Source organism: Amphimedon queenslandica, unplaced genomic scaffold (assembly GCF_000090795.2).
Source record: "Amphimedon queenslandica unplaced genomic scaffold, v1.1 AMPQUscaffold_13521, whole genome shotgun sequence".
Taxonomy (NCBI): Eukaryota; Metazoa; Porifera; class Demospongiae; order Haplosclerida; family Niphatidae; genus Amphimedon; species Amphimedon queenslandica.
Genome location: NW_003546243.1, coordinates 994585 through 1018840, shown reverse-complemented (window position 1 = coordinate 1018840; position 24256 = coordinate 994585). Strand labels below are relative to the sequence as shown.

Here is a 24256-nt window from a genome sequence, read left to right as displayed (position 1 = left end):
AGCTGATTAATATACTTGTCCATATATAGAACAAAAAGCAATATTCCTCATTGCACATAATAAGATGATGTATTAAATTAAATATCACTCAGAGTCCTTTGAAATTAATATTTATACATGTAGGTTAACATTAAGCATCATTCCAAAAAAATAAAATAAGCATACATGAATCAACATCATGATGGATAAGAATAAAACTACAAATTAATAATAAGTTGCTGCCTACTAACAACTACAATGATTGGGAAAAAATGAAAAGGTTTAAAACAAAAAAATTGATCAAGTAAAAATTAACGTCTTTGGAGACCCTCGTTGTGAAATGGCAGACTTAGGAAGCTTTGGATTTCCCTTTCTTGACCCAAGTGACACCGGATAGAGTGGAGCGGATTTCAGGAGGTACTCTGATGGCAGCTGCTTCTGTTGCATAAAGAACTTCAGACACAGCCTTCATGAGATTCTGAGCATTGTCAGTCAACATTTCAGTTGCTTCTTTATCAGCCTCAGGATCTAAAAATAAAAATACAATTATTATTAATAATCCAAAGGCAGTATATGGACGTGAATAGAGTCAAGTGTGAACAAAAATAATTCTGTTGCAGGAAGTAGCAATACTAAGATCTTAGTAATTTGCATATTATTCATTCATAAATTTTATAGCTAATTGTTGTGTATGTAGATGCGCTGCTGCATACCATCTCCTCCTTGTCTGGTAGCTTTAACTGTTGCTATGATCTTGAGCTGTGTTCCAATAGTAGGGAGTGCATCAACAACTTGAAGGAGAGTCTAAAGTCATCACAAATTATCATGATTATGTCTATACCGTTTTATTTTCTTACTTACCCTCTTCATACGTTTATCAGTGCAAGCATTTGCAACTTGTTTAGCAAGCTTCACAACCTCTTCACTCTCTTTTGCAATGAGACGTGCCATCTTGATAAAATCGGCCTTGGTCTTTATCTCACCCTCCTCACCTCTGATGAAAAAAACGAAAGCACAATACCATCATGCAACAATCATAAGTAAAGGTGAGGTATCTATGACATTTATCATGCCAAGGCTTAAGGTTGATAAGGCCATAAAACATCGACAGAGTTGTGCAACTGACTTTTTGGTTTACTTAGACAGTTAGCAGTATTTTTAAACAAGAGGTCAATAATAAGTAAATTCCCAGGCTATACTTATTATTAATCCATTAACCTCTGGCTACCCGAGAATTTACTTATTAACCTCCCAGTGGTAAATAAGTTATTTATGAACCTAAAATCAAGCAATCTGATATACCATGTAGCATTATTTAAATGAACAAGAACGATTGCACTGTACCTGGCAAACTTTGACATTTTCATCATCATTCTTGCCATCCTCTTCGCAGCAGCAACCATATTGTTATCCTGATCATCCCACTGCTTGGCCTCTTGGTGAAGATGATGAGCAGCAAACTAAAAAGGAGAGAACGAAAGCAACAACAGAAGGAAACTATGGAGTCTCTGGGCTACTTACAGCAATAGGATTGGAGGATTGGAGAGGAGCCTCCTGTTCCATTTCATCAATTTCTTCCATAGGAGGAGGAGGTCTCTCGGGAGCTGTGTCTTCTGGAGGAGGAGGACGTGAAGGAGCTAGAGAGAGAGAGGGGGGAGGAAAGGAAGAGATAAAAAGAGGACTAGAGTCACAAAGATACTTACGCTCTTCGGGAGGAGGTGGAGTGGGTGGGGGAGGAGGAGAGGGAGGAGGAGGAGGATTGTAATGATTATCAAGAACTGAGTAAACCTCACGAACTTCCTTAGAAAGCTAAAGAAAGAAAAAGAGAGCAATCACAATCGTAACGATAATGATAATAAAGTGTAGACACCTTTTCTGCTTTTTGTGAGAATTGAGCAAGAGCAACTTCACTAGCTGGTTGCTGTATAGCAGCTCGGGCAGCTTGAACCATAGGGGCAATACCTAAGGAAGAATATTAGTATATGCACATAAAATGAGTACAGAATATATAATGTATTTGATCATTAAAAAAACTAACATTAACAGTTGTTACTAATTACTAATCAATTTACATGACAAAGCAGAAAAGTAATAATTCCCTACTTGATGTGACATTGTCAGCAACCCTTTGTAGCTCCTGTGAATAAGCTGGGTCTTCAGTATTAGCCATTTCACTCTTAGCCATCTGAGCCACTCTATTGGCCAGCCTTGCTGCATTGGAGACATGATTGAAAGCTTTCTGTGGGTCACCAGCTTTAATGGCCGCCTTAGCCTCTTCAACCTCTCTCTTTATTTGCTCATCTGTAAAAAGACATTACACAATGATAATAATAAATGAAAGGCCATATACCAACAGTGTACCTGATAGAGATACAAATTCGACTGGATCAACTGCCCCATCGACCAGCTTTTGTAACTTCAGTACTTCACCTTGATAGTCGTCCTTTATCTGACCATAGTGCTCTTTAGTAACCTACAACGACAGAAAATAATTAATCTACACAAAAATAAACAAATATTACTTCATTGTCAGGATTGTTAAAGAGCATCCTGGCAGCATGGACCACTTGAGGGGCTAGAGCTTTAGCCTGCGAGATGAAGAAAGTGCTTTATTTTCATTATTTCTACTCTTACTTTTCCTGATGTGGATATGATATCATTGGCAGTTTTTTTGTCCATTACTCCACCAGATTTAGCAAAATCATGAGCAGTCTCGGCCATTCTGATGCTAGCTTTATCAAACTCTGAGACTCTTGTAGCAAACTTCTCATCTCTTCCAGGTGTGCCTAGAAATTTTAAACACCATTTTAAAAGTTTATTCTTTCGGACCCACCATAAGTTCAATCTTCATGTACATGTACTGTACCAAATTTTTGAGCAACTTTAAAAATTCATGAAAAAATCCAATTTTGATTGGAATGAGCTCAAACTCAAAACATAGCACAAGAACATGTATATGTGTCAGAAAAAATTATAAAAGTTATAAATTTTGTACTTTTTATTTTTGGCAAAATTTGGGCAAAATCCCTGTACTATAGTACAGGGACTTTGGCTCAATTTTGGAGCAACTTTAAAAATTCATGAAAAAATCCAGTTTTGATCGGAATGAGCTCAAACTTAAAACATAACATAAGAACATGTATATGTATTAGAAAAAATTATGAAAATTAAAAATTCTCTCCTTTTCATTTTTGATGAAATTTGGCCAAAGTCCCTGTACTATAGTACAGGGACTTTTGACCAATTTTTGAGCAACTTTAAGAATTTATTTACAAATTCAAATTTCATCAAAATGTGCTTAAACTTGAAAAATAACATAAAATTATGTACATGTATATGTATCAGCAACAATTATAAAAATCAAGAATTCTCTACTTTTATTTTTTGGAAAAATTTGGCTGAGATTCTGCACTACAGTTTATAAAAATCCAATATTCGTAAGAATCAGCTCTAAAGTTTATAATGCCTTATTATCAATGACTAATAACACTTTGAAAAACAGTACTTACCAACTGCTGCTTGAGCTGCTTCGGTGAGGTTTTGAAGAGGTCTCAATGGATCTTTAAACTCAGTAACAATCTACAGACATCAATGATAGACAGACAATGGGAGTGTGAATAAGTGAAGACTAGTCAAAATAATTATCAATTTAGACTACAATCCTTTCTCTATTTCTACATAAATAAAGGTACTTACATTTGCTGTAGTGGATGTTTTTAGTGCCTTCTCCAAAACATCAAGTTTCTGACTGATGGCAGCTGCAAGTGCCTTTGCCTCAGCACTGGAACCCTACATGCATAATACCAAAGATGATACATGATAAAAGAAAGTGTCACTCAATCAATTAGTATTGTACTGCATGCATAAAAGGGCAAATATTCCTTTCAGCAATTTCTAAGTCACGGCAATTAAAATTTCATTTAAAGCCAAATTAGTCTGTTTGGTATCATTAGTGATAATAACAATACCCATAGCCCAAGTTACCTCTCCTCTTGCTTGTAGCGCTGCAAGACCAGCTGCCAAAGTATCAATTTCATCACAAATCTTCTCAATCTCTGCCCTATATTGAAAAACCGGTCAGGGTAACCAGTTAGACTAGTTAATGGAGTAAACCTTTTTTCAGGAGAAAATGCTTGGGCTAATATTCTTGCTTCACTTGTAACGGATGAGACGGCCATTATTCCAGCTTCATCAGTCTCTGTGCTCTTTCCTAAGAGAAAGGAGAGTGTGAAAGATAGAGTAAGATTTAGAATCATAGTAGTACAATGTAGGTTACACAAACTATACACACATACACGTCTGTAACTAATTCAATTTTAAAAGTATAGTAAAGCCACACTAAACAAACTAAAAGTAATATATTATTTTATAAATTTCTCATGCAAATGTGCACAAATTATCATTTACCAGTTTCCTCTAACAGCTCTTTTGCTTGAATGACTTTGGCTGCAATTGAACCGGGCGGAGCGCCCCAAGCTCCTTCATCCCCTGCTCCAGCAAGAGGCCCTAGCTCTTCAGTGGGTGACGTCAACTGAAGGACACGAATAATCTCACGGATTGAGTCAGTAATAGCACCAACAATATAATTCCTAATAAATAATAATAATAATAATAATAGATAAATAAATAATACTAATAAAATAATAATAATAATAATAATAATAATAATAATAACATTGATAGTCTTATGACTGGCAGTATTCCAATGTATTGTAATATAATATTAATGTAGCAATAGTTAGCATTAGTTACCTGTTTTCTTGAGCATCTTCAGCTCCCTTACGGCCATCACGTTTGATGGTCACAAATGCTTTCATAGCAGAGAGAAGCAGAGGCAATCCTTTCTTTACCTTAAAAAGAGAGAGAGAGGTATACAAGGAGAATGAAGATAGATAGTAGATACATTAAATTAGTTTACAACAGGGAATTCAGTAAAGAATGTCTGAAGCTATCGACACTAGATGTTAAAAATAAATTCTAAAAATAAATTACCACACACAAGAGTGAGATGACAACATTTGACCTTTTGAGCTACACATGTACATTTTATACATGTGCATGCACATTCCATTGGGCTATAATCAGCAAACCACAGACATGGTACTAATAGACAATTCTGGTGCTTTTATGTCTGAGCTGATTCCAATCAAATTGGTTCTCAAAATTTTTTGTAATAAATCAAATTTATTATCGTACTTGTTCCGATTCATCCTCTAGTATGGCAGCGTGTGATGCATTGGTGAGATCTTCTCTCCTGCCGTCAACTTGCTTGGTCATGTTAGTAATAGCTGGTGAAAGGTTCTTTGTAAATTGGAGCAATTCCTCCATACTCTGGACTATCTCAGCAACCTACAGTAACAAACAGTAAAATGTAATGCTCCAAGTGTAGTATACAGTGGAACCTCAAAATTAAAATACAGAAATACAAAAATAAGACACAAAGAAGTAGGACTATAATTATTATGGGTACATATTTTATAATCTTTATATTAGAATTTTTAGTGTTTAGTTTGTTATTCTATAGTTACTCTACCATCTCTTTCCTTCCATATCTTACTCATTTTCCACTTCCTTTCTTATACTCTCTCTCTCTCTCTCTCTCTCTCTCTTCCCCTACTCTTTTCTTACTTTAATATAGTCAATGACTCCTTCGCATGTTTTAATTATTTTCCTCACTTCATATTGATCATATACCAACAAAAGGTGTGACACACCTTGCAGAATACCTATTAGTAAATAAACAACTAGGATATAATACTGCTCAAATTCACTAAAACAACATAACATGTTAATTTAATTTAGGTTTCTAATAAATATTTTCATCAAATTATGGACCATTTTCTTTTATGAAATTAAGAAAAGAGAAAACATGTTTTCCCAAGGACTTTATACATGTATGAAAGGATGTGAGTTACAGACACATACACATGTATAAATGAAATTTTTAATACATGAATGTATGATTTCAAAAATGCATGGATTATTTGCTACAATGCTATTACAGTCTTGCACTATTTAACAAGTCTTTGACCCACTTTCTCTTTACCTCTAGATCCATCAAGCAGCTTCTTCTTATCAGTAGGAGTCTGTTCTTCTTGACTAAGTCCTTTGGCTGCTTGCAACAAAAGGGTACAAGCTGACTCTATTGCTTCAAATGTAGGAGGCATGTCTGTGTGAACCTTTTCATCTTTGGCAGATTTCAATGTCTGCCTACCAACCTAAATAAAAACGACGTTCGCTGGATGCTATTCGTTTCAGTTTCTTCTCTTACTTCCACAAGGTTATCAACGGCAGCCTTGACTGCAGTGACTGGTTGGACGAGATCGGACACAATCCTACCCTTTTCAGCTTCTTCGTGAAGTATCACTAATTGAGAGACCTGCCAATAAGAAATGATACAGAGGATGAGCTATAGTCTAGTGTACACGGTAGACAAGTAACAAACATGACCAAAAAAGTACAAAATACATAAATTCCACACTAATGAGCGTGGCCACTTTGATTACAAAACAACATATAAATGTCCATATAAGGCAATGTGTATATTATAGAGCTAGAGATGGTACAGTTTCAAATAGAGGGACTGTTTACAACAAATACAAAAAGGACACACAAACAATCTTTATGCATGCACTGATACAGTATAGAAGATAAAGGAAGAGCAGAATAGTTGGATTGCCAGTGTGCTGTACCTGTTGGGCCACAGGGTCCAATATGCTCTGAATAACTTTAGTATGGAAAACGTACGGCATGTCTCCGTTGAATTAACACTAGAGGCAAGGTAATCTTTGGAAGTTTTATTAAGCAGGGAGAGCAGGAGAGCTATAGGAAACTGGGTACTAAACAAGTGACTCCGTCTCTCTTGTACCTCCACTTTTCGCACCTATTAACACTATGTTTTTGAGGGGCGTGAGCAAATATCACGTGATCTGCCCATCTTTTCTCAAATTTACGGCAGTTCACGGAAAACACGTGTGCACCTAAGTAGCCCCTCCTTCTTTTTATGGAATGTTACCATGCTAATTCCCGGTCTGGCCTATACAGCACAAAATTAGTTTCCGGTTCATGATAAATTAGATAGAGAGAAAAGGCGACATAGTTGGATGACAGCAAGTGTGTTGGCATTCCTTTCTGTTTAAGTGAGCTACTCGCTGAGGGACAATACCTAATCTGACCCATCTATTGACTCTTTCTCTCACTTTCTTTGATAATATCTCTTTAGAAAGAGAAAGTTCATAATAGTAAAGCCGCCCCAAATCCTCCTGCTGTCCTATCAGACTCTCACTTCTTTGTCTTCTAGGACAGGTTAGTTCTATATTTCTATGTGGTAGGGTCGACCATGTGTTTGTATGATCCTTCTTGTGTTGTACAAGAAATGGCCCAGAGCACCCCGGCCTTCGTCTCCTGTTTTAGACAGGGCAATAGCTTTTTAATGGGGCGCTTGCTATATTCTATCATAATTTTAGAAAGAAAGAAAGGCTCGAGAAAAGAAGCGAACAGCAAGCGCGAAGCCGCGGTGGACACTGATGGTGGTTTTGATAACTTAAGATTGTTTGTCTTATTGGCTTTAGCCTTTCTATTCTATTTCCTAATGTGATATTACATTTCGTGTCAAGGATAGCCCATTAGCATGAATCACAAGTCCTAGAACCATCAGCATTAATAAAGCTAATGTGCAAAATGTTCCAATTTTATTTGGCCTTCACACAGCCCAGCCACTATCAGAGACTCAAAGCATAATCCATTAGATCTATTAATTTAATTATTGCATCATTATAAAGATGCTGAAGAGAGGGCTAGGTAGAGAGAGAGGAGACAGAGGACTTCTGATACATATAGTCAGCCCACTGTGCTTTGCATGCACTTAGAATAACAAGCCTTTTGTTGTTGCTGTGAATGTGAAAGCTTATCATTAGCAGTCGTTTACATTTTAGCAGCTGCACCTCTTGATTGGATGCATGTTATTTAAGGTCACTAGACCTTTAAAAAGCTATTGGTGTTTATAATTATAAAAATATTCTGGTTACTCTTTAACAAAGGAATGCAGTTCCTGTTGATAATCAATTTCCTTCTGTGCCATGCACATCTGTTAGTTATGACAAACACTGTAACATTCCTTGAGCTACTCACATACTCTTACTCTTGTTCTCTCTCTCTCTCTCTCTCTCTCTCTCTCTCTCTTATGACTAGCTTATTATGGCAGAAGAAGAAGAAGGGAGGATCGATAGCGAGCAGCTAAAGGATGACTCAAAGCCTTCATTTGCTCCAACAGTTAATATTATATCGCACTACACCTTGCCCATTGATTATCCTGACTCACCCTCTGATGATGATGATGATGATGATGATGAGCCTGAGGAAAGAACCGAAACAAGCATATCTTCTGAGACAGAAGTGCATGACAATCAAACAAAGTCATTATCTGCTGGAGAGTGTCATTCACCTAAAGATCATTGTGTAATACCTCCCTCTTCCAATAATGAGCTTACATTACTACAGACTGCTGCTGTAGCTAACAAAGAAGAAGCTTTGGAATCCCAGATACAAGACACTGATAATGGATGCAGTGGTGCTGGATCTCGGACTGCTCCTTGTATGATTAAATCAACTGATATAAGTGTGGTTTATTGTCATAGTACTACAGTTATTACAACTGTGTCCACTGAAACTCATTATTCTCAAGCACTTCAACCACTCTCTTCGTCAACCCCTTCCTCCTCTTCTTTTTCTATTAGCTCATATATAGAAACAAAAGGGAGTGGACCAAGCACCTTAAACAAACCAAGTAGTCATGATGCTGCCCCTACTATATCTAATGATGATGCTTCTATCACTGATGTCTCAGATACTCAGAAGGTTTCAGAGGATGAGCCGTCTGCTGCTATTGATGGAGGGCCTGTGGTTGAAACCATGAGAGGAAGTTTTGGAGAGAATGAAGAGACATCATATCCTGAAGTGACTGAAGGAGACAACTCCTCTGAGGAGCATCATGCTGATTGTATTCAGGACTCAATAGAAGAGGAAGTAAGGCTGGATGAGAAAGATAAAGGCCTGGGTATGATAACCAAGCCTCCTGCTATTGATCTAAACAATGACATTGTTGAAACAGCTGAAGATAATACCAGTGAAACAGATGAAGACAGAAATGAGGAGCCAATGGAAGTAGTTAATGAAGAAAGACAAGAGCTGGTCTCTGCTACTGACAAGAATGATGGTCAAAGTTTATCCTGTGATATCAATCAAACCAAAGATATCTCAGTCGGCGAAGGAACTACTGTACCTCCTATTGAAATGAATGAAGTAAAAGCAGAAGAAAACTGTTCACAAATTGAGAGTGTTGAAAAGATACAGACTGGGTCCAGTGCTGTTTCTAATATAGTAGCACCCAAAGTAATGGTAAGAGAGGAGAAAGAGGATCCTTATGAAGCAACTATTGAACATTTGTCTGAATCTACTGCTGAGGCCACTGGAATGACTGGATCATTTAAGAAAGAAGTGCATAGTCTGATAGAAGAAGCCAGTGAAGTTACTGCTCATGTAGAAAAGGACAGTGACACTTCACTCAGAGAAACTGATGTTAAAGATGTCTCAGTCCAACAAGAAGAAGAAGAAGAAGTATTGAAAATGGAAGTGGTACCGTGCATCAAAGAAAGTGAAATTAAATGTTGTAATGAAGGTAATACTGTAACTATTGCTAAACAAACTATTGATATTGTGATCATTTCCTTAGAATTACATGAAAGTGAAAATGAAGTCATGGAAGGAGCTAACTTGCCAGAAGAAGCTATGGAGTGTAGCACAGATTTGCTCGAGAGAGAAGATGAGAAAGAGAGAAAGTCTTTAAGCATTGTCACAGACTCTCAAGAAGAAATGAAGGAAGAGCAGCAAGAGCTTCCTACTACTAAAGGTATCCCATTCCTTTTCCTTTTATAACAAATGATAATTGCATATGTAAATACAGATAATGTGCACGAATCAAGCTCTACTGCTATATCTGAGGAGGAAGCTGTTTCTAATGAAGAGCATCATGAGGTTGAAAGAGTTGCCATTATTACTAAAGAAATAGCCAATGATGATGATGATGAACAAGAAACTGAAGCTGAGGAAACTGAGCAATCAAAATCTGAAACTGATGTTAGTATAGAGACAGAAGGCAGTGGAGTAGCTGAGGATGATAATGAAGAAGAAGAGAAGGAGGTAATGGATCCACCAATCACTGGTAGTGCATCAGATAATAATGTACAAGAAGTAATGAGTAATGATGCTACTACTAGTGTACCAAGCGATATACAGGACAATGATACTGAGCAGGAAGTAGTAACAATCAGTATAGAAGAAGAAGAAATAACAAGTGATGCAGTGGTAGTGGTAGTAGAGGCTGAATCAGAAAAGGAGGAGGTTGAGTTAGTTGCTAATGAGATAAGTGAGGATGCTGGTGATGTACCAGTAAGTATTACTAATGAACTTATAGACACATCCTCCAGTAATCATCCTCATACACCCTCTCCTCGTGATGGAGCTGGAGGCTCTTTTGACACCAAGACTGAGGCTAAACTGGTACCAGAGTCTGGGTCTCAAACCGTGCTACCTCCTCCCTGTCCTGTTGTATTGCCTTCGCTCTCACCAGATTCTCTCACTCTCTCGTCATCTTCAAACAATGTAGTTTCTTCAATCTCTAGTCTTTTTTCAACACTGCCTCCATTCTCCTCCATATGTGCATCTCCTATATCTCTCTCATCAACTCCATGTGCTCCTCCTCATAATGTTAGCTCTTCGTCTCTTCCACTCACATTTGGCTCTTATCACAAGACAATACCTCATCACGTCTCTGTCTTGACGAGCCACTCGTCTCTTCCCTCTAATGTGACCCCACCTCTTTCTTCTAGTTTAACCACACCCCCAGAGGATAATTCTCAAGTTACGACAACTCAAGTATTAGTCAATACTGACTCTGTTACAATTTGTAGTGCTACTAGTAATGAAGATAGTTCTTCCCAAGTGTCATCTTCTCTTTCTTCTTTTTCACCCTCTCATGCTGCTGTTCTCTCAACTGAAGCTTCTGTGTCCACGGGTCCTGTTGTTTCTATGGCAACTCCCCCTGAGGGCAGTCCCTGGATGATGAAGGGTATAAAGTTGGAAGAGAAGGAGTGGTTAGAGACAGGGGAACCACCTGGTCTTGGTGCAAATGATGTCACTTCTCAGCAGTTGAAACTGGCACAGCAGAAGCTTGCCATGTTACAAAGACACTCTTTCTCGCCTCTTTATAAGCCAACCGACATTGTGAGCTGGAGAATGTTATACTCCAATAAATGAAATCTTTCTCTTTTTTTCTAGTCATCTCTTGAAAGAGTAGGCTCTGATTCTCAGAATAATGTATTCTGGTATGATGGGGGTAAGTACATGCAGTGTGTGTGTATTGTTTAAAATATTTGACTTGTTTTCAGGTCGGAATCTTTATCAGTCTCCACCTATTTGGGATTCATTTGCCAAACCAAAGTCAGTGAAAATGATAAACGATTCAATAGTGATAATAACAGTCACCTTTATTGCAGTGTTGTTTAATAATAACACTTTAGTTTGAATATTTTCAGTTGTAGCTAGCAGTAACTAACTACAGCTACATTATACAGTGAAAAATTGATTACTCAATGATTGAACCAATTCTAACTGTCCAAGCACATCTTATGTGTATTAAGTTGGAGTTGAATTTAATCAAATTAATTTTGATTCAATTTGAATTTTTTAACAATTTTTTTAATTTACTCAAAAATTAGACCAACAACCAAAGGCTATAGCCTTTGGTCTTTGGCCAGATTTTGTCAAAAATGAAAAGGAGAGAATTCTTCATTTTTATAATTTTATCTGATGTATATACATGTTCTGGTGTTGTGTAGAAAGTTTGAGCTGGTTCCGATCAAAATTTGATTTTTAAAGAATTTTTAAAGTTGCTCAAAAATTGGGCCAAAGTCACTGTACTATAGTACTGGGTCTTTGGCCAAATTTCACCAAAAAAAGGAATATAAAAAATTCTTTATTTTTATAATTTTTCTGATATCTACATGTATAATTGTGCATTAGTACATTATTGACAGCTCATTTGTCCTTTTATAGAGAATCTGAGCTAGTTCTAGTCTGCAAGTCCTTCATTCAATGGCAAAACAAACTAAAGTAAGGCAGTGTACTGTACAATTGTTTAATCAACATTTTACTCTTAATGTTAATAGGCAGTTGAGGTCCAGCTGTCATGAGCCGGACTCAAAACTGGCACAAATTATAAAACAAATGTATCTCTCAAGAGTTAAAATAGCAACAAAGGTACAGGTGTAGCTTTAACATAAAATTGATTACCACTTTAGTGTTTCATTAATATTTATTATTTCTTTTATTTCAATTAGCGTAAGACCAAAGACCCAGCTGCCACTTCTACCCACCGGCAAAGAAACATTTCCCCATTGACCACGTCCTCAATAGCACAGAACATGGCATCAGCAGCTTCTGCTGCTATCCAACAAGCCTCAAATCTTACGTCACTTCAAGTGCCCCAGGGACTCCCGCAGGGTTCCATACTGGTGGTACCATCATCTAACATGTTACAGGGAGGTGGGGGTACTGGGGGATTCTCTGGTGTCCCTCTATTGCTTGCTAATACTGCAGTCATAGTTCCTCGAAATATAGAGACACAGTCCCCTCTCTCATCTTCTCAGTTTACAGCTTCACGAATGAGTGAGTTAGCATGGGCAAGCTGCTTTCAGCTCCCACTGTATGTCTACCCTACTCTCCAATTTTATCGTACAATTGATTCGTTATGTCGAGTAGAATTTTTAAAAGTCAATTCCAAGGTCATTTGGAATAGAGACAACCAATTTTGGGGGGCTAGTTTTTGTAGAAGTTTGTGAGTCAATTTTGTGGACTGATTTTGAGATATGAACATTCAAAGAATCATTTACACTTGTATACTCTATTGTGTGTGGTCCATTCCATATTATAAATTCCTGGTGTTTATAGTAATTAGAATTTTTATCATAGTAAACAGGTATGGCTGCTGTAGCCTCACTTAGTGTATTTACACTGTATATAAGTGCTAATGGTATGGTTTTATTGTCTGGCATGTCTGTCACTACTAGCATCATTAAAAAGGAGTAATGCACTCCAGACTCTATGAATGTGCAATTGTGTATGAGTGTATACTCTTTATTTATATTACACCTATTGTGAGTTTAGCTGTAATTGTTATTAATGAATAATAATATTAATAATACAATATTTGTTTACAGTTCTTATTATTATTATTATTATTATTGTTGTTGTTGTTGTTTTATTTTCTATAGTTTCATTTGAGTCTCCTCATCCTACTCTCAGTATTAGAGAATCTCCTGATATCACATCAAGAGATAAATCACACAATACCAAGAAGAACAAGACAGACTCCAAGCCGCTCCCCCCTCCTTCGTCAGAGGAGGAGGTCGTCATTCAAAGAGTCGAAGCACCCAAAAACATTTATCAGCCTTATGCCGCTGTTTCCGTGGCAACTAACCCCGCCCAACCCAAGCACTCATTTTTCACGCCAGTCCAGTTGATGAAGGAAGGGGAAGAGCTCTCAAAGAAGAAACAGCCACAACTGTTCTTTACTCCTCCTCAAAGCAGTAAAGAGCCTCTGTTCTCAGCTAGTGGGGTCGAGATACTGAAGGTGGAGCCAGAAGCTGAGATGGGCCTGATAGATAAGAACACAAAGTCCTTGGAGATATTAGAAGAGGTCCCTATAAGAAAGGTCTCACTGGATTCTTCATTCACCGCTCATGAGGGGACACTAGTCTATCAGTCATTCTCACAGCAACAGAAGGACCCTCTTGCTGCCAGTGGACAAACAAATCATAATGAAGTCCCTCCTACTTCCTCTTCTCAAATTCATCTACCTGTTGTCTCCATAGCAACAGGTCCTCCCCCACCCACTACTTATTCTCATACCATGAGTGAGAGTAATGCCATAGCTGCATTGACAGAACTAGCTACTAAAGGAAGGACGACACAAGAGGTGATGTCAGCAAAGACACTGCTATCATTGCACGGGCCGGGGGGACAACCCCTCCCCTCTGTACCACCGCTAGTGCCACCCACTTCCGGTGTTTTGAGTCGACCAAAGAAAACTCCTCGTAAGCAAAAACCTGTTGCTTCTGCACGTTCTATTGTGCTCCCTGCTAACCAGGGCAACCCTCCTCCTCCTTTTGTGACTCCTCCCACTGCCAATGTCAATAAAAATCATTCTAATAGTCCAGCAGTGTCTGATGCCAAACCAAAAAGGAAAGAATACACACCTCAGGAGCTGCTAAAGATACTCGAGATACCCTCAAAACCGAATCAGTTTGAAGAGCCCTCGCCCTCCGCTGGGAATAACAAGAAACCTGACCCTACTGGAACTCAAGACCCAAGAGTCTCATCACCAGTTAAACCGGTGGAGTCCTTTCGTAAAGAGACCCCCCAGCATTATAGAGTACCTGATAAAGAGCTTTTGACGTCTGTTCAGAAAGGGGGAGGAGAGTCCCGTAAGGAGTCTCCAGCGATTAGACAAGAAGGGGCAGAGTCTGAGAGTGATTCTAGTGAGAGCAGCAGTGAGTCTGAGAGCAGCTCTGATGATGAGAGAAAAGACAAAGTGAAGAAACAGTCAGTCAATAATGGATCAAGACAAGTACAACCTCTCCTGTCATCAAGAGTAACGTCACAGGGAGGAGCTCAGTCTTCATCGTCTTCCTCCTCCTCTGACTCCTCCTCTTCTTCCACTGATGACAGTTCTGATGATGATGAACCGCCGCCTGTCGTTCATTCTAAGCCAATCAAAGGGAAGAAAGGAGGTGCGGTTAAGAGCAAGGCTCCTGTTAAGAGACAGAAGGCTACTGGTCGTTCTGTTAAAGACCTCTCTCGCTCGGTTTCTCGTCCTGTTAAAGCTCTGCAGCAAAAAGCAGCAAAGAAACCTCAGAAATCTTCAGCTCCTGTTGAGTCTAAGAAGCAACAGAAGTAATTCTATATTAGTTATTAAACTTACATGTAACTTATTATAATATTATTTATTTTTATAGAGCTACAACCGTCAAAAGATTACAGAAGAAGAAACCTTTGCCGGTTGTTAAAAGTCAAGCCCCAACCAAAAAAGGGCGCGCCCAACGACCTCCTGCTCGTCAAAAGAAAGTCCCATCTTTAATTGTTAGTATATTGAGACGTCACTTGGAGGCAGCCAAGAAAACAGAGAGAAAGAGGAAGCAGATACAAGAACCAGACACCGAGGTATATGTGTGTGTGTGTGTGTGTGCGCATGATGATGATGATGATGATGTTACTTTCTCTTTTATTTCAGAATGAATCTAATGATAGCCCCTCCACTGGCTCTCCTCCTTCTCCTGGTAAATCCTCTGGCAGGAAAGACAGCTCTGGCCCAGCCCCTGACCTCAAGAAGTATTTCAATCCGAATCATGTTGATCTAAAGACCCTCAGCGAACTGACACAGAGCGTAGAGCCAGGGAAAGACGGAGGCTCTCGCTCAAAGAGGACCTGTGTTAGAGTTAGAGAGGAAATAGCTAAACTGAATGAGCTCTTGGACGCTAATGGTGAGAAAATAAAGATACCAGCTGGAACACCAAACAGAACTGGTGGAGGAGGAGCAGTATCTAAAGGACAAACTAAAGGAGGGAAGAGGAGAAGGCTAAGCCAAGGGACGACAAGTAAAAAGAAGAAAATGAGGACATCATCAGTAAAAGAAGGTTAGAAAAGATTAGTCAAAATTGGAAATTTTAAAGTTACTATAAAACTTGAGCCAAAGACCTTGTACTATAGTACAGGATATTTTATCAAAAGGGATTAGGAAACAAATATGTATAAGAAAATGTAATAAAAATTGGGGGTGATTTCAGACTTAATTTTTTGAAAAAACCATGGGCTATAGCCTTTGCTTTTTTTATATACTAAATTACACATAAACCTGCAAGCAAAAAATGTAATATTTATAAAGCTATTATTTTTCTATTTTTATAGGCTCACAGTTAAAGTCTAGCACTAAATCGTCTAATACCACAAGCGACATGAAACCAAAGTATGTATTCTCCACCCAGTTAGCTAATCAAGCTGCTGAAGCTGTCTGGAGAGGGAAATTTGAGAGCGTTATTAGTTTTCACAAATCCCAGCAACAGGTAAAAGGCCCAAATATGCTAAGACTACCGAGCAAAGAGAGTCTCGGAGGCTCTAGAAGCATGTGGGAGACTAATGGACGCCTTAACTTAAGACCAAGATCCTCAATATCTAAGAGTGGCAATAACAGTACTAATAATAGAGGAAAGAGATCTGTGAGGGATCTCGGGGGGAATCAGGGGGAGCTTAGGAGATCAAAGAGACTAGCAAAGACCAAAGAAGACTCGGAAGAAGATGAATCAGAAGATGAAGAGGAGGAGGAGGAGGAGGAGGATGAAGAGGAGGAAGAGGATAACAAGAGAGACAAATCCAAATTAGTCCGATCTTCTGTTCGGAGGAGACGCTCTCCTCTAGTACCTGATGATATATCCACTCCATCATCAGACGATGTGACCTCAAGTGCCTCTGAAGGTAACGGAGAGCAAGAGGAGGAGGAGGAAGAAGAAGTAAAGGAGGAAGAGAAAGAGGAGAAAAGAGATTTAGAAGAGAAAGTACCTAGCTCAGAGTCCCCTCCTCCTAATGATAGCCCTGAATCAGTCAAGTCTCTACATATGACCACGTCCCAGCCACGCCCACCGGATCACAAAGACTCATCTCATGTTGCCCCTAGCAACCAAACCCCATTACACACGCCCGCAGGTACTCCTAACCAGCCTCCATCAAAAGAAGAGGTTAATTATACAATATGTCACGGTACACCCGAAACCAGACTATCATCAGCTGATATTGAACACACCTCGGGAGTCACTTCGTCTCAGCCACACCCACAACTTCCTATTGTTACTAAACACGGTAGCGTCGCCATGGCAACTAGTGGGAACATCTCTAGCGGTCACATGACCTGGAGTGGTGGGTTTCCTCATTCCCAGCTGCACGGTCCTTATTCTCAGTTATATAACAAGATCCAGCCACCAGGGGCTGTCTACTCACATCAACCATATCCGTATCAGGTCACATATCCTTGGCCCCACCCACCTGAGCACATGGAGCACCCTCACCAATTATCAATCACACCTGCTGCCTTACAAGGGAACTGGCCCGCTCCTCCCACTACGTATCATCAGACAAAAGACGTTGGCAATAAAACCTCTTCCAGCTCATTGTCCTCAAGATCTCATTATTACTCGTCAACTGGTAAGCACTCTTCTTCCTCTCATCATCACTTAGCGTCAGCCACGCCTACTCACCCTCATTTCCCTTTTCCTCAGCCAGGGGGAGGGGGAGGAGCTTCGGTTAATCCTCAGTATAGTTTTGAGTCACATCATCCTTCCCTTGCTGCCGCTGCAGCAGCTCATGTGTGGCCCTCACATCAGTTGCCCCACCCACAGTTACACTCTCTCATGCCGGCAGCCGCCCACACTACTCACCTGACCCCTCAGGGCATCCCATGGTCGCCTTATTCTCGTCATTTACAGGGACCTGTTGGACACCATCATCACTTGAACATTGGGCAGCAGGAAAGGATCTCTCTCGCCGATAAGAGTAAAGCCAAGGAGGGAAAGAGTGGCGAATCCAAAATTAATTCTAATAGCAATAACAATAATAATAATAATAATAAGAAAACTAGATTTTCATCATCTTGGTTTCCTCCTACAAGATAATATTTATCATTAGTTGTTACACTCTTTCATTATTATTATCATTGTGAATGCTTAACACATACACATTTCTTCCCCTCATTATGATATACTATAGAGACTCTATAACTGAGCAATCCTCTTATGTGAAATGATTACCATTATTATCATCATCATTAATGATTTCTTTGATTTGATTATTTACTTAAACTTCAATTCAGTCTTATTAGTTTCTAAAATTTAACAATCATAATAGTATCTATGTATCTTTAAAAGAGAAATTAGCGATTATTAGTAAAATTATTAATGAGAAGTCAATAGCTTGTTCTTCATTATTCATTGGGCTCTTCATCTTGTTCTTTAAATAAAAGTGCAAGTATTGTTATTATACTATCATTTTGTACCCAGTTTGCTTACTTGATACATCACCAGTGGTAAGCTCTTGATCAGTTGGTTGATCAGGATCAGCTTTAGGCTCTTGATCGGTTGGTTGATCAGGATCAGCTTTAGGCTCTTGATCGGTTGGTTGATCAGGATCAGCTTTAGGCTCTTGATCGGTTGGTTGATCAGGATCAGCTTTAGGCTCTTGATCGGTTGGTTGATCAGGATCAGCTTTAGGCTCTTGATCGGTTGGTTGATCAGGATCAGCTTTAGGCTCTTGATGATTGGTTGGTTGATCAGGGTCAGCTTTAGGCTTTTGATTGCTTTGTTGATCAGGATTTTGAGTACTGGGCTCAAGTGGTAAAGGAGTGGTTCCTTGTTTTGCACTTTTCCAATCAATATTGGTTCCAAGGATAACATGCTCAGAGGAGCCTTCTCCTCCATTCAGGATTGGTACAGCACCTTGATACTCAGGAGCTATTGGAAGAATACATGAATAAGCATGTTAATATATTGTGTGTACTTACTATTCAGTAGATGTTTGTTAAGAAATGCATGACAGAGATCCATATTCACTTGATGACCTACATACTTGTCCAGTATTGGGTCAGGATACATCTTTGCTAAACCAGGAACTTCTACAAAGCCAGAATCAGTTTGTGTAACATGATTACATCCTCTGAAATAAGTTTTTATAAATACAACATATTTTAACTAAGTCATTACTTTAGTGTGTACATGGTTGCTTCATTTCTCTCAACAAATTTCATCATTTTAGCAACATTCTCTGGCCATTGAAATGTATCAATGTTAATGAAAACTAGTGGCCTGTCTAAACTTTTCTCCAGGTCTTCTTCTTCAATTGGAAACAACCATGAATCCAGTGCTAATCCACACCTAAACAAAGTAGCAATAGACTTGAATAACAATACTTACTTAAAGCGTTTGTCCTGAACCATTGTCTGTACAACAGTGCCTCCACCAAATGAATGTCCCATGACAGCAACTTTCTCAAGATCAAGACGATCCTTAAACTGACCAAAATCAAAGCTGTCTCCTCCTCCTAGCATGTTCTTCACTGTTCCTCCTTCATTCAGTGTTTTAAACAAATCATAAACCTGTCCAACCTCAGCAGCACGTATTTTAACCTAAATAAAGCATTGATTTATCTATTTAAGAATATTTTTACTAACTTGTCTGTTTCGAAGTTCAAATCCAGTTTCTCTTACTTCGCGAGGTCTGGTCATTGGATAAGTTTTATCAAAAGGTATAAACTCATCCTTATAATTATCATAATCTCCTTCCTGTACTCCTGGACCAGGCACACGACGTAGAGCAGTACAAGAGGATCCATCTTTGTGTTCCACTGATGCTACCACGTATCCATGAGATGCAAGATCACAACAAATTGCACAATAAGCAAAGAAATTGCCACTGAGGCCATGACTGAGCACAATTAGTGGGAAATACTGTTTTGTAGTAGAGCCTTCACTAGGAGGAGAAAGGAGTTGAGCTTTGAGGTGAGCCGGCATTCTAACATCTATTATATTAATAAAGAAAAGATTATGATATAATAGAGCTACATGTCATAAACTGAGGTATTTTTAACACCTTTTAGGTGCTAACAAGCAGTTAGAGATTGAAATTCTCTTACCAGTCAGAAAGTTAAAAACACCAGAAAAAAGCCCAGTAAAACTCTTATCGTATGCATTCAAAAAAGCTTTAACATAGTTGTATCCTCTGAATGTCAGCTTCCCGTACTCGTGATTGGCAGCTCCTTCCCTCTCAGTTGGATAGTACAAGCGTACAAGGAGTCCCTCATGCATTAGATCCACTGAACCAACGGCATAAGAACCTGTAGGAGCTGGCAAGCCAGGAACCCTTAAAATACCGTAGTTTTTCCACCCTTCTGCCATCATCAAGTTCAACTCAGCAGAGTCTCAGAAAAAGGAGGAGCCAACAAAATGCAAGCACAGATGAGCCCACCCATGCATTTAATTGATATGATAGATCTAATATCTACGATTTTGTCAAAATAATAGAGACTACATGAGAGACTACATGAGAGACTACATAAATCAGTTTTTGCTTCTACTGTAGATTCTAATTCTTGTTGCTCTAAAGTGTAAAGGACACATTACTATTGTACAATCATTATAGCTTGCTTACTTGACCAGTACTCTTCCAATCAATATTGGTCCCATGTATAACATGCTCAGAGGAGCCTTCTCCTCCATCCAGGATTGGTACAGCACCTTGATACTCAGGAGCTATTTTATATGTATGTGAATAAGCATGTTAATTAATGTACTTACTAGTCAGTAGATGTCTTTTGAGAAATGCATGACAGAGATCCATATGTACTTGATGGCCTACATACTTGTCCAATATTGGGTCAGGGTTTAGATGTTGGAAACCAGGAATGTTTATAAATATTAAGTCACATTGTAACAAGTGAGTACATCCCCTGAAAACACATTTTATTTCTATAATTTACTTCAATTAAGTTATTACTTTAGTGTGTACATGGTTGCTTCATTTCTCTCAACAAATTTCATCATTTTAGCAACATTCTCTGGCCACTGGAATGTATCAGTGTTAATGAAAACTAGTGGCCTATCTAAACTTTTCTCTAGGTCTTCTTCTTCAATTGGAAACAACCATGAATCCAGTGCTAATCCACATCTAAACAGAGTAACAATAGACTTGAAATAATGATACTTACTTAAAGTGCTTGTCCTGAACCATTGTCTGTACAACAGTGCTTCCTCCATATGAATGCCCCATGACAGCAACTTTCTCAAGATCAAGACGATCCTTAAACTGACCGAAATCAAAACTGTCTCCTCCTCCTAGCATGTTCTTCACTGTTCCTCCTTCATTCAGTGTTTGAAACAAATCATAAACCTGTCCAACCTCAGCAGCACGTATTTTAACCTAAATAAAGCATTGATTTATCTATTTAAAATATTTTTTACTAACTTGTCTGTTTCGAAGTTCAAATCCACTACTTAACAGACTAGGTGACAGCATTGGATAAGTATTATCAAAAGGTATAAACTCATCCTTATAATTATCATAATCTCCTTCCTGTACTCCTGGACCAGGTACACGACGTAGAGCAGTAGCAGAGGATCCATCTTTGTGTTCTACTGATGCTACCACATATCCATGAGATGCAAGATCACAGCAAATTCCACTTATAATAAAGAAAGTAGCAGTTAGACCAGGACTGACTGCAATAAGTGGGAAACAATGCTTATCTGCACTAAGGAGTGGAGCTTTGAGATAAGCTGGCATGCTGACATCTATTAAATGAAATATCTATGTAGAATTGTGTACTTGGTAATAGTATACTTGCCAGTTAGAAAGTCAGAAGTATCAGGTTGAACTTCTATTTCATATGCTCCCAAGAAAGCTTTTGAATAGCGTCCTCTGAAGAACAAACTCCCACACTCATAATTACCAGCTCCTTCCCTCTCAGTTGGGTAGTACAAGCGTACAAGGAGTCCCTCATGCATTAGGTCCACTGAACCAACGGCATAAGAACCTGTAGGAGCTGGTAAGCCTGTAACTTTGACTTCTTTTGCCATCCTTGTTGTATATCGATCTAGGGTTGCCACTGAATCAATGTCAGCATTTTTATGAAGTCAGTCAACCTAAATAAACTTCCTTCTCTTGTCATAATCAAGAGTACTCTCAGTTGTCATAATTAAGTTCAAAAATAGATCTACTACTCAAGCTATTACATGTTCTACTGTTTGAGGTGATGTTGATCACAATTTGATATTTTACAAATTTTTTAAGTTGCTCCAAAATTGGACCAAAGTCCCTGTACTATAAGTAGAGGGTGTTTGCCCAAATTTTGACAAAAAAATCATGGAATATAATTTTTGCCCTATAAAATATGCCTATAACAAGATACTATTACTACATAGCTAAATAATTTAATTATTAGTCAATAAACAATGAATTTGATTTGGACTATATTAACTGGATTTGGTCATCTTAACAAGAGTAGATATCAAGTTTCCTATTCCATCATAGACCTCATGAACTGGAGCATTGCACATAAAAGCTGGAGTAGTAACAACATTCTCCTTTGAATCAATATGTATCTCCTAAACACCAACATATATACAACATAACACTGGGTACAACTAACAACTATGAAAAAAACATAGTGCAATTAATAACATGTTGCTAGCAATTTTTGTGACTATTTTGAACTTGAACTTGTCAAAAGTTGTTCTATTTTTGGAAACTCATTACTTCGTTGGAACCAAAAATTACCTCGTGAATGAAGGCATTTCAGAGATCATAGTTGTTACAATAACCTCTAACCATCTCCTTATTGTAAATGGTGACTTACATTGATTTCTCTGTTAATGTGTTGTCCTCCCATTACTTGTATAGCACCTGCTGTCCCTGAATAAGGCCACTTGCCATCTTGCTCAGAGTCTTGACCAACTGTCACTTGCACCCCAGGAATAATCTATTCAATGTTTCGATTGTATAGAATCTAATTGCCATTCTGTATTTGCAAAATAATGTTCACACACACCAAAAATATATTATCCCACCATCATAAAATAGAATAGAAACTGATGTTCTATCAATTGATATAAGATTTAATGTGCTTACTTTAGCAGCAAGAACAGGAGAAATGCAGCAAAATCTAAAAATGATAATAATGATACACTTAAGGGCACAAATCTAATCATCACATTACCCCATTGGCTTTTTAGACTTTTTGAAATCCTGTATAACTCTCTCTACTTCTCCATCAACACTCATTTTATCACCATCAACAGCAAATGAAGATCTATTTGAAAAACAATAACGTCCACAATAATAATAGGCACTCAATTCTTTTAGTGCACAATAGCCTACAGGTTCTTAGCAGCTCCAAAGCCACCAGGGAAAACAACGGCATCAAATGAATCTGCCTTTAGCTCTGAGAGTGAAGATATTGCACCTCTTGCAATGCGTGCAGACTCAACCAGAACATTTCTGAAAAAAGTTGATTTGCAAGAGTAGATTAACTAGGCATACCTTGTCTCTCCTTCCATAACTTCTCCTTTCACGTGATTACTGACATGAAGCTGAGGCTTATCTGGAGCAAAAATACTCACCTGAGCACCATGGCGACTGAGATGAACCAAACAACTAAATTTAGAAAATAAATTATGATAATCTAATTGATCACTTTATATTACAATAGCCCACAATAAAAAAATCATTACTTACGCTGATGCTTCATGAATCTCAGAGCCATCGTAAACACCACTTCCTGATAAGACCTACTCATAAAAAACATAACACAAACCAGACCCACCATTGTACCATTAATTATAATCTTATTTATAAATGTGGTCTAATGGTTGATGTTATAATAAAGTGAGAGAGTGCAAGAACTCACCACAGCAACTTTATTAGCTTGTAGGCTAGAGCTAGAGAAGCATCTACTGGAACTTAACGATGATATGGTCTGCAATTTGTAAATAAGTCTCGCCATTTTGGACATGAGCCACGCCTCAACAGATCTATCTAGCAGTCTTTTTATAGCAGAATGCAAAAAATTAATATTTTATTTAGAGTAAAATAATTTTAATAAAAGTAGAACATTTCTATGAACTAAAAGCACACAAGCATCATAACACAGTTAGATATGTTTATATGGTTAAAATAATAATAATAATAATAATAATAGTTTCTATATTTTCATCTGTAATCAAGGTTCTGCACTTTCTTCCTTGGCAATGGCACCTTCTTCCTTAGCAACGGCACCTTCTTCCTTGGCAATGGTGCTTTCTTCCTTAGCAACATCTTCTCCTTTTTCCTTAGCAACAGTTTCCCCAGTGTCATCCTTGGTTTGATCAGAATCAGGAGCATCAGGAGTAGTAGCATTATCTTTAATTTCAACAGAACACTTCTCACAGATGACAGGTATCTGAGAATATGAAATGATGAAAGAAGTAGTGCAGTTTGTTACTCTGTGCTAACCCTTGGCCAGTGTATCATTAGCTTTGCTGACAGCTCCTTTCAACTGGTTCAGATCATTCTTGAGTGTACGGATATTAAAAGAATAAGCAGCCTTTGCCTAGCATTATTTTTAAAAAAGAATAAAATTAATGAGTTGTTTA

At 38.3% G+C, this 24256-nt stretch overlaps 5 protein-coding genes across 6 annotated transcripts in view; 1 reads left to right on the top strand and 4 right to left on the bottom strand.

The window, feature by feature from the left end:
• Positions 1–120: 120 nt before the first annotated feature.
• Positions 121–6875, bottom strand: LOC100634503 (vinculin-like). Its single transcript, XM_003382391.3, has 22 exons — positions 6672–6875; positions 6251–6358; positions 6026–6197; positions 5608–5705; positions 5176–5328; positions 4732–4829; positions 4387–4568; positions 4093–4189; positions 3964–4039; positions 3676–3768; positions 3489–3558; positions 2614–2765; positions 2502–2567; positions 2341–2452; positions 2083–2280; positions 1850–1941; positions 1683–1788; positions 1501–1616; positions 1324–1439; positions 841–973; positions 693–783; positions 121–507 (listed from the first exon to the last, which is right to left on the bottom strand). Exons 1-22 carry the CDS (start codon positions 6729–6731, stop codon positions 329–331), a joined length of 2568 nt encoding a protein of 855 aa, XP_003382439.1. The 5' UTR covers positions 6732–6875; the 3' UTR covers positions 121–328.
• A 156-nt stretch (positions 6876–7031) lies between these two features.
• Positions 7032–17963, top strand: LOC109580499 (mucin-17-like). Its single transcript, XM_019993749.1, has 14 exons — positions 7032–7118; positions 7202–7284; positions 8170–9655; positions 9710–9886; positions 9941–11259; positions 11314–11371; positions 11424–11475; positions 12091–12147; positions 12204–12294; positions 12375–12702; positions 13308–14988; positions 15051–15255; positions 15326–15728; positions 16000–17963. The coding sequence occupies exons 3-14, from the start codon at positions 8176–8178 to the stop codon at positions 17751–17753; spliced, it is 7605 nt and encodes a 2534-aa protein (XP_019849308.1). The 5' UTR covers positions 7032–7118; positions 7202–7284; positions 8170–8175; the 3' UTR covers positions 17754–17963.
• A 9-nt stretch (positions 17964–17972) lies between these two features.
• On the bottom strand, positions 17973–21803 carry LOC100634377 (platelet-activating factor acetylhydrolase 2, cytoplasmic-like). 2 transcript variants are annotated; one of them, XM_019993759.1, is made up of 7 exons: positions 21472–21803; positions 21093–21418; positions 20836–21047; positions 20625–20795; positions 18638–18789; positions 18147–18587; positions 17973–18087 (listed from the first exon to the last, which is right to left on the bottom strand). In XM_019993759.1, exons 1-7 carry the CDS (start codon positions 21701–21703, stop codon positions 18062–18064), a joined length of 1560 nt encoding a protein of 519 aa, XP_019849318.1. In that variant the 5' UTR covers positions 21704–21803; the 3' UTR covers positions 17973–18061. The 2 variants fall into 2 exon arrangements, with proteins under 2 accessions (XP_019849318.1, XP_019849316.1); XM_019993757.1 differs by lacking the exons at positions 20625–20795; positions 20836–21047; positions 21093–21418; positions 21472–21803 and adding exons at positions 18837–19007; positions 19047–19258; positions 19304–19650; positions 19765–20076.
• A 186-nt stretch (positions 21804–21989) lies between these two features.
• LOC100633662 (ES1 protein homolog, mitochondrial-like) lies at positions 21990–23646 on the bottom strand. Its single transcript, XM_003382468.3, has 8 exons — positions 23533–23646; positions 23361–23413; positions 23166–23279; positions 23004–23123; positions 22843–22935; positions 22755–22788; positions 22483–22605; positions 21990–22231 (listed from the first exon to the last, which is right to left on the bottom strand). Exons 1-8 carry the CDS (start codon positions 23635–23637, stop codon positions 22100–22102), a joined length of 774 nt encoding a protein of 257 aa, XP_003382516.1. The 5' UTR covers positions 23638–23646; the 3' UTR covers positions 21990–22099.
• Positions 23647–23718: 72 nt separating this feature from the next.
• LOC100634128 (1-phosphatidylinositol 4,5-bisphosphate phosphodiesterase delta-1-like) overlaps positions 23719–24256 on the bottom strand; it is a 9491-nt gene continuing 8953 nt past the window's right edge. The window contains exons 28-29 of the mRNA XM_003382388.3: positions 24118–24213; positions 23719–24063 (exon numbers count right to left, since the gene is read on the bottom strand). Coding sequence (XP_003382436.2) covers positions 23845–24063; positions 24118–24213 — 315 coding nt within the window. The 3' untranslated portion in view covers positions 23719–23844. The remainder of the gene's footprint in view (positions 24064–24117; positions 24214–24256) is intronic.

Coding starts and splice junctions, on each gene's coding strand:
- LOC100633662 (XM_003382468.3), bottom strand. CDS start 23,637: ATGTCCAAAATGGCGAGACTTATTTACAAATTGCAGACCATATCATCG. Junction 23,280..23,360: donor GAGATTCATGAAGCATCAGC/GTAAGTAATGAT, acceptor TTCTAAATTTAG/TTGTTTGGTTCATCTCAGTC. Junction 23,124..23,165: donor GTTATGGAAGGAGAGACAAG/GTATGCCTAGTT, acceptor AACTTTTTTCAG/AAATGTTCTGGTTGAGTCTG.
- LOC100634377 (XM_019993757.1), bottom strand. CDS start 20,029: ATGATGGCAGAAGGGTGGAAAAACTACGGTATTTTAAGGGTTCCTGGC. Junction 19,651..19,764: donor TGTTTTTAACTTTCTGACTG/GTAAGAGAATTT, acceptor TTAATATAATAG/ATGTTAGAATGCCGGCTCAC. Junction 18,088..18,146: donor TACCACTGGTGATGTATCAA/GTAAGCAAACTG, acceptor TTTTATTTAAAG/AACAAGATGAAGAGCCCAAT.
- LOC109580499 (XM_019993749.1), top strand. CDS start 8,176: ATGGCAGAAGAAGAAGAAGGGAGGATCGATAGCGAGCAGCTAAAGGAT. Junction 11,372..11,423: donor TGTATTCTGGTATGATGGGG/GTAAGTACATGC, acceptor ACTTGTTTTCAG/GTCGGAATCTTTATCAGTCT. Junction 15,256..15,325: donor TACAAGAACCAGACACCGAG/GTATATGTGTGT, acceptor CTTTTATTTCAG/AATGAATCTAATGATAGCCC.
- LOC100634503 (XM_003382391.3), bottom strand. CDS start 6,731: ATGCCGTACGTTTTCCATACTAAAGTTATTCAGAGCATATTGGACCCT. Junction 5,706..6,025: donor GCTGCTTGATGGATCTAGAG/GTAAAGAGAAAG, acceptor ATTTACTAATAG/GTATTCTGCAAGGTGTGTCA. Junction 4,830..5,175: donor TAGAGGATGAATCGGAACAA/GTACGATAATAA, acceptor TCTCTTTTTAAG/GTAAAGAAAGGATTGCCTCT.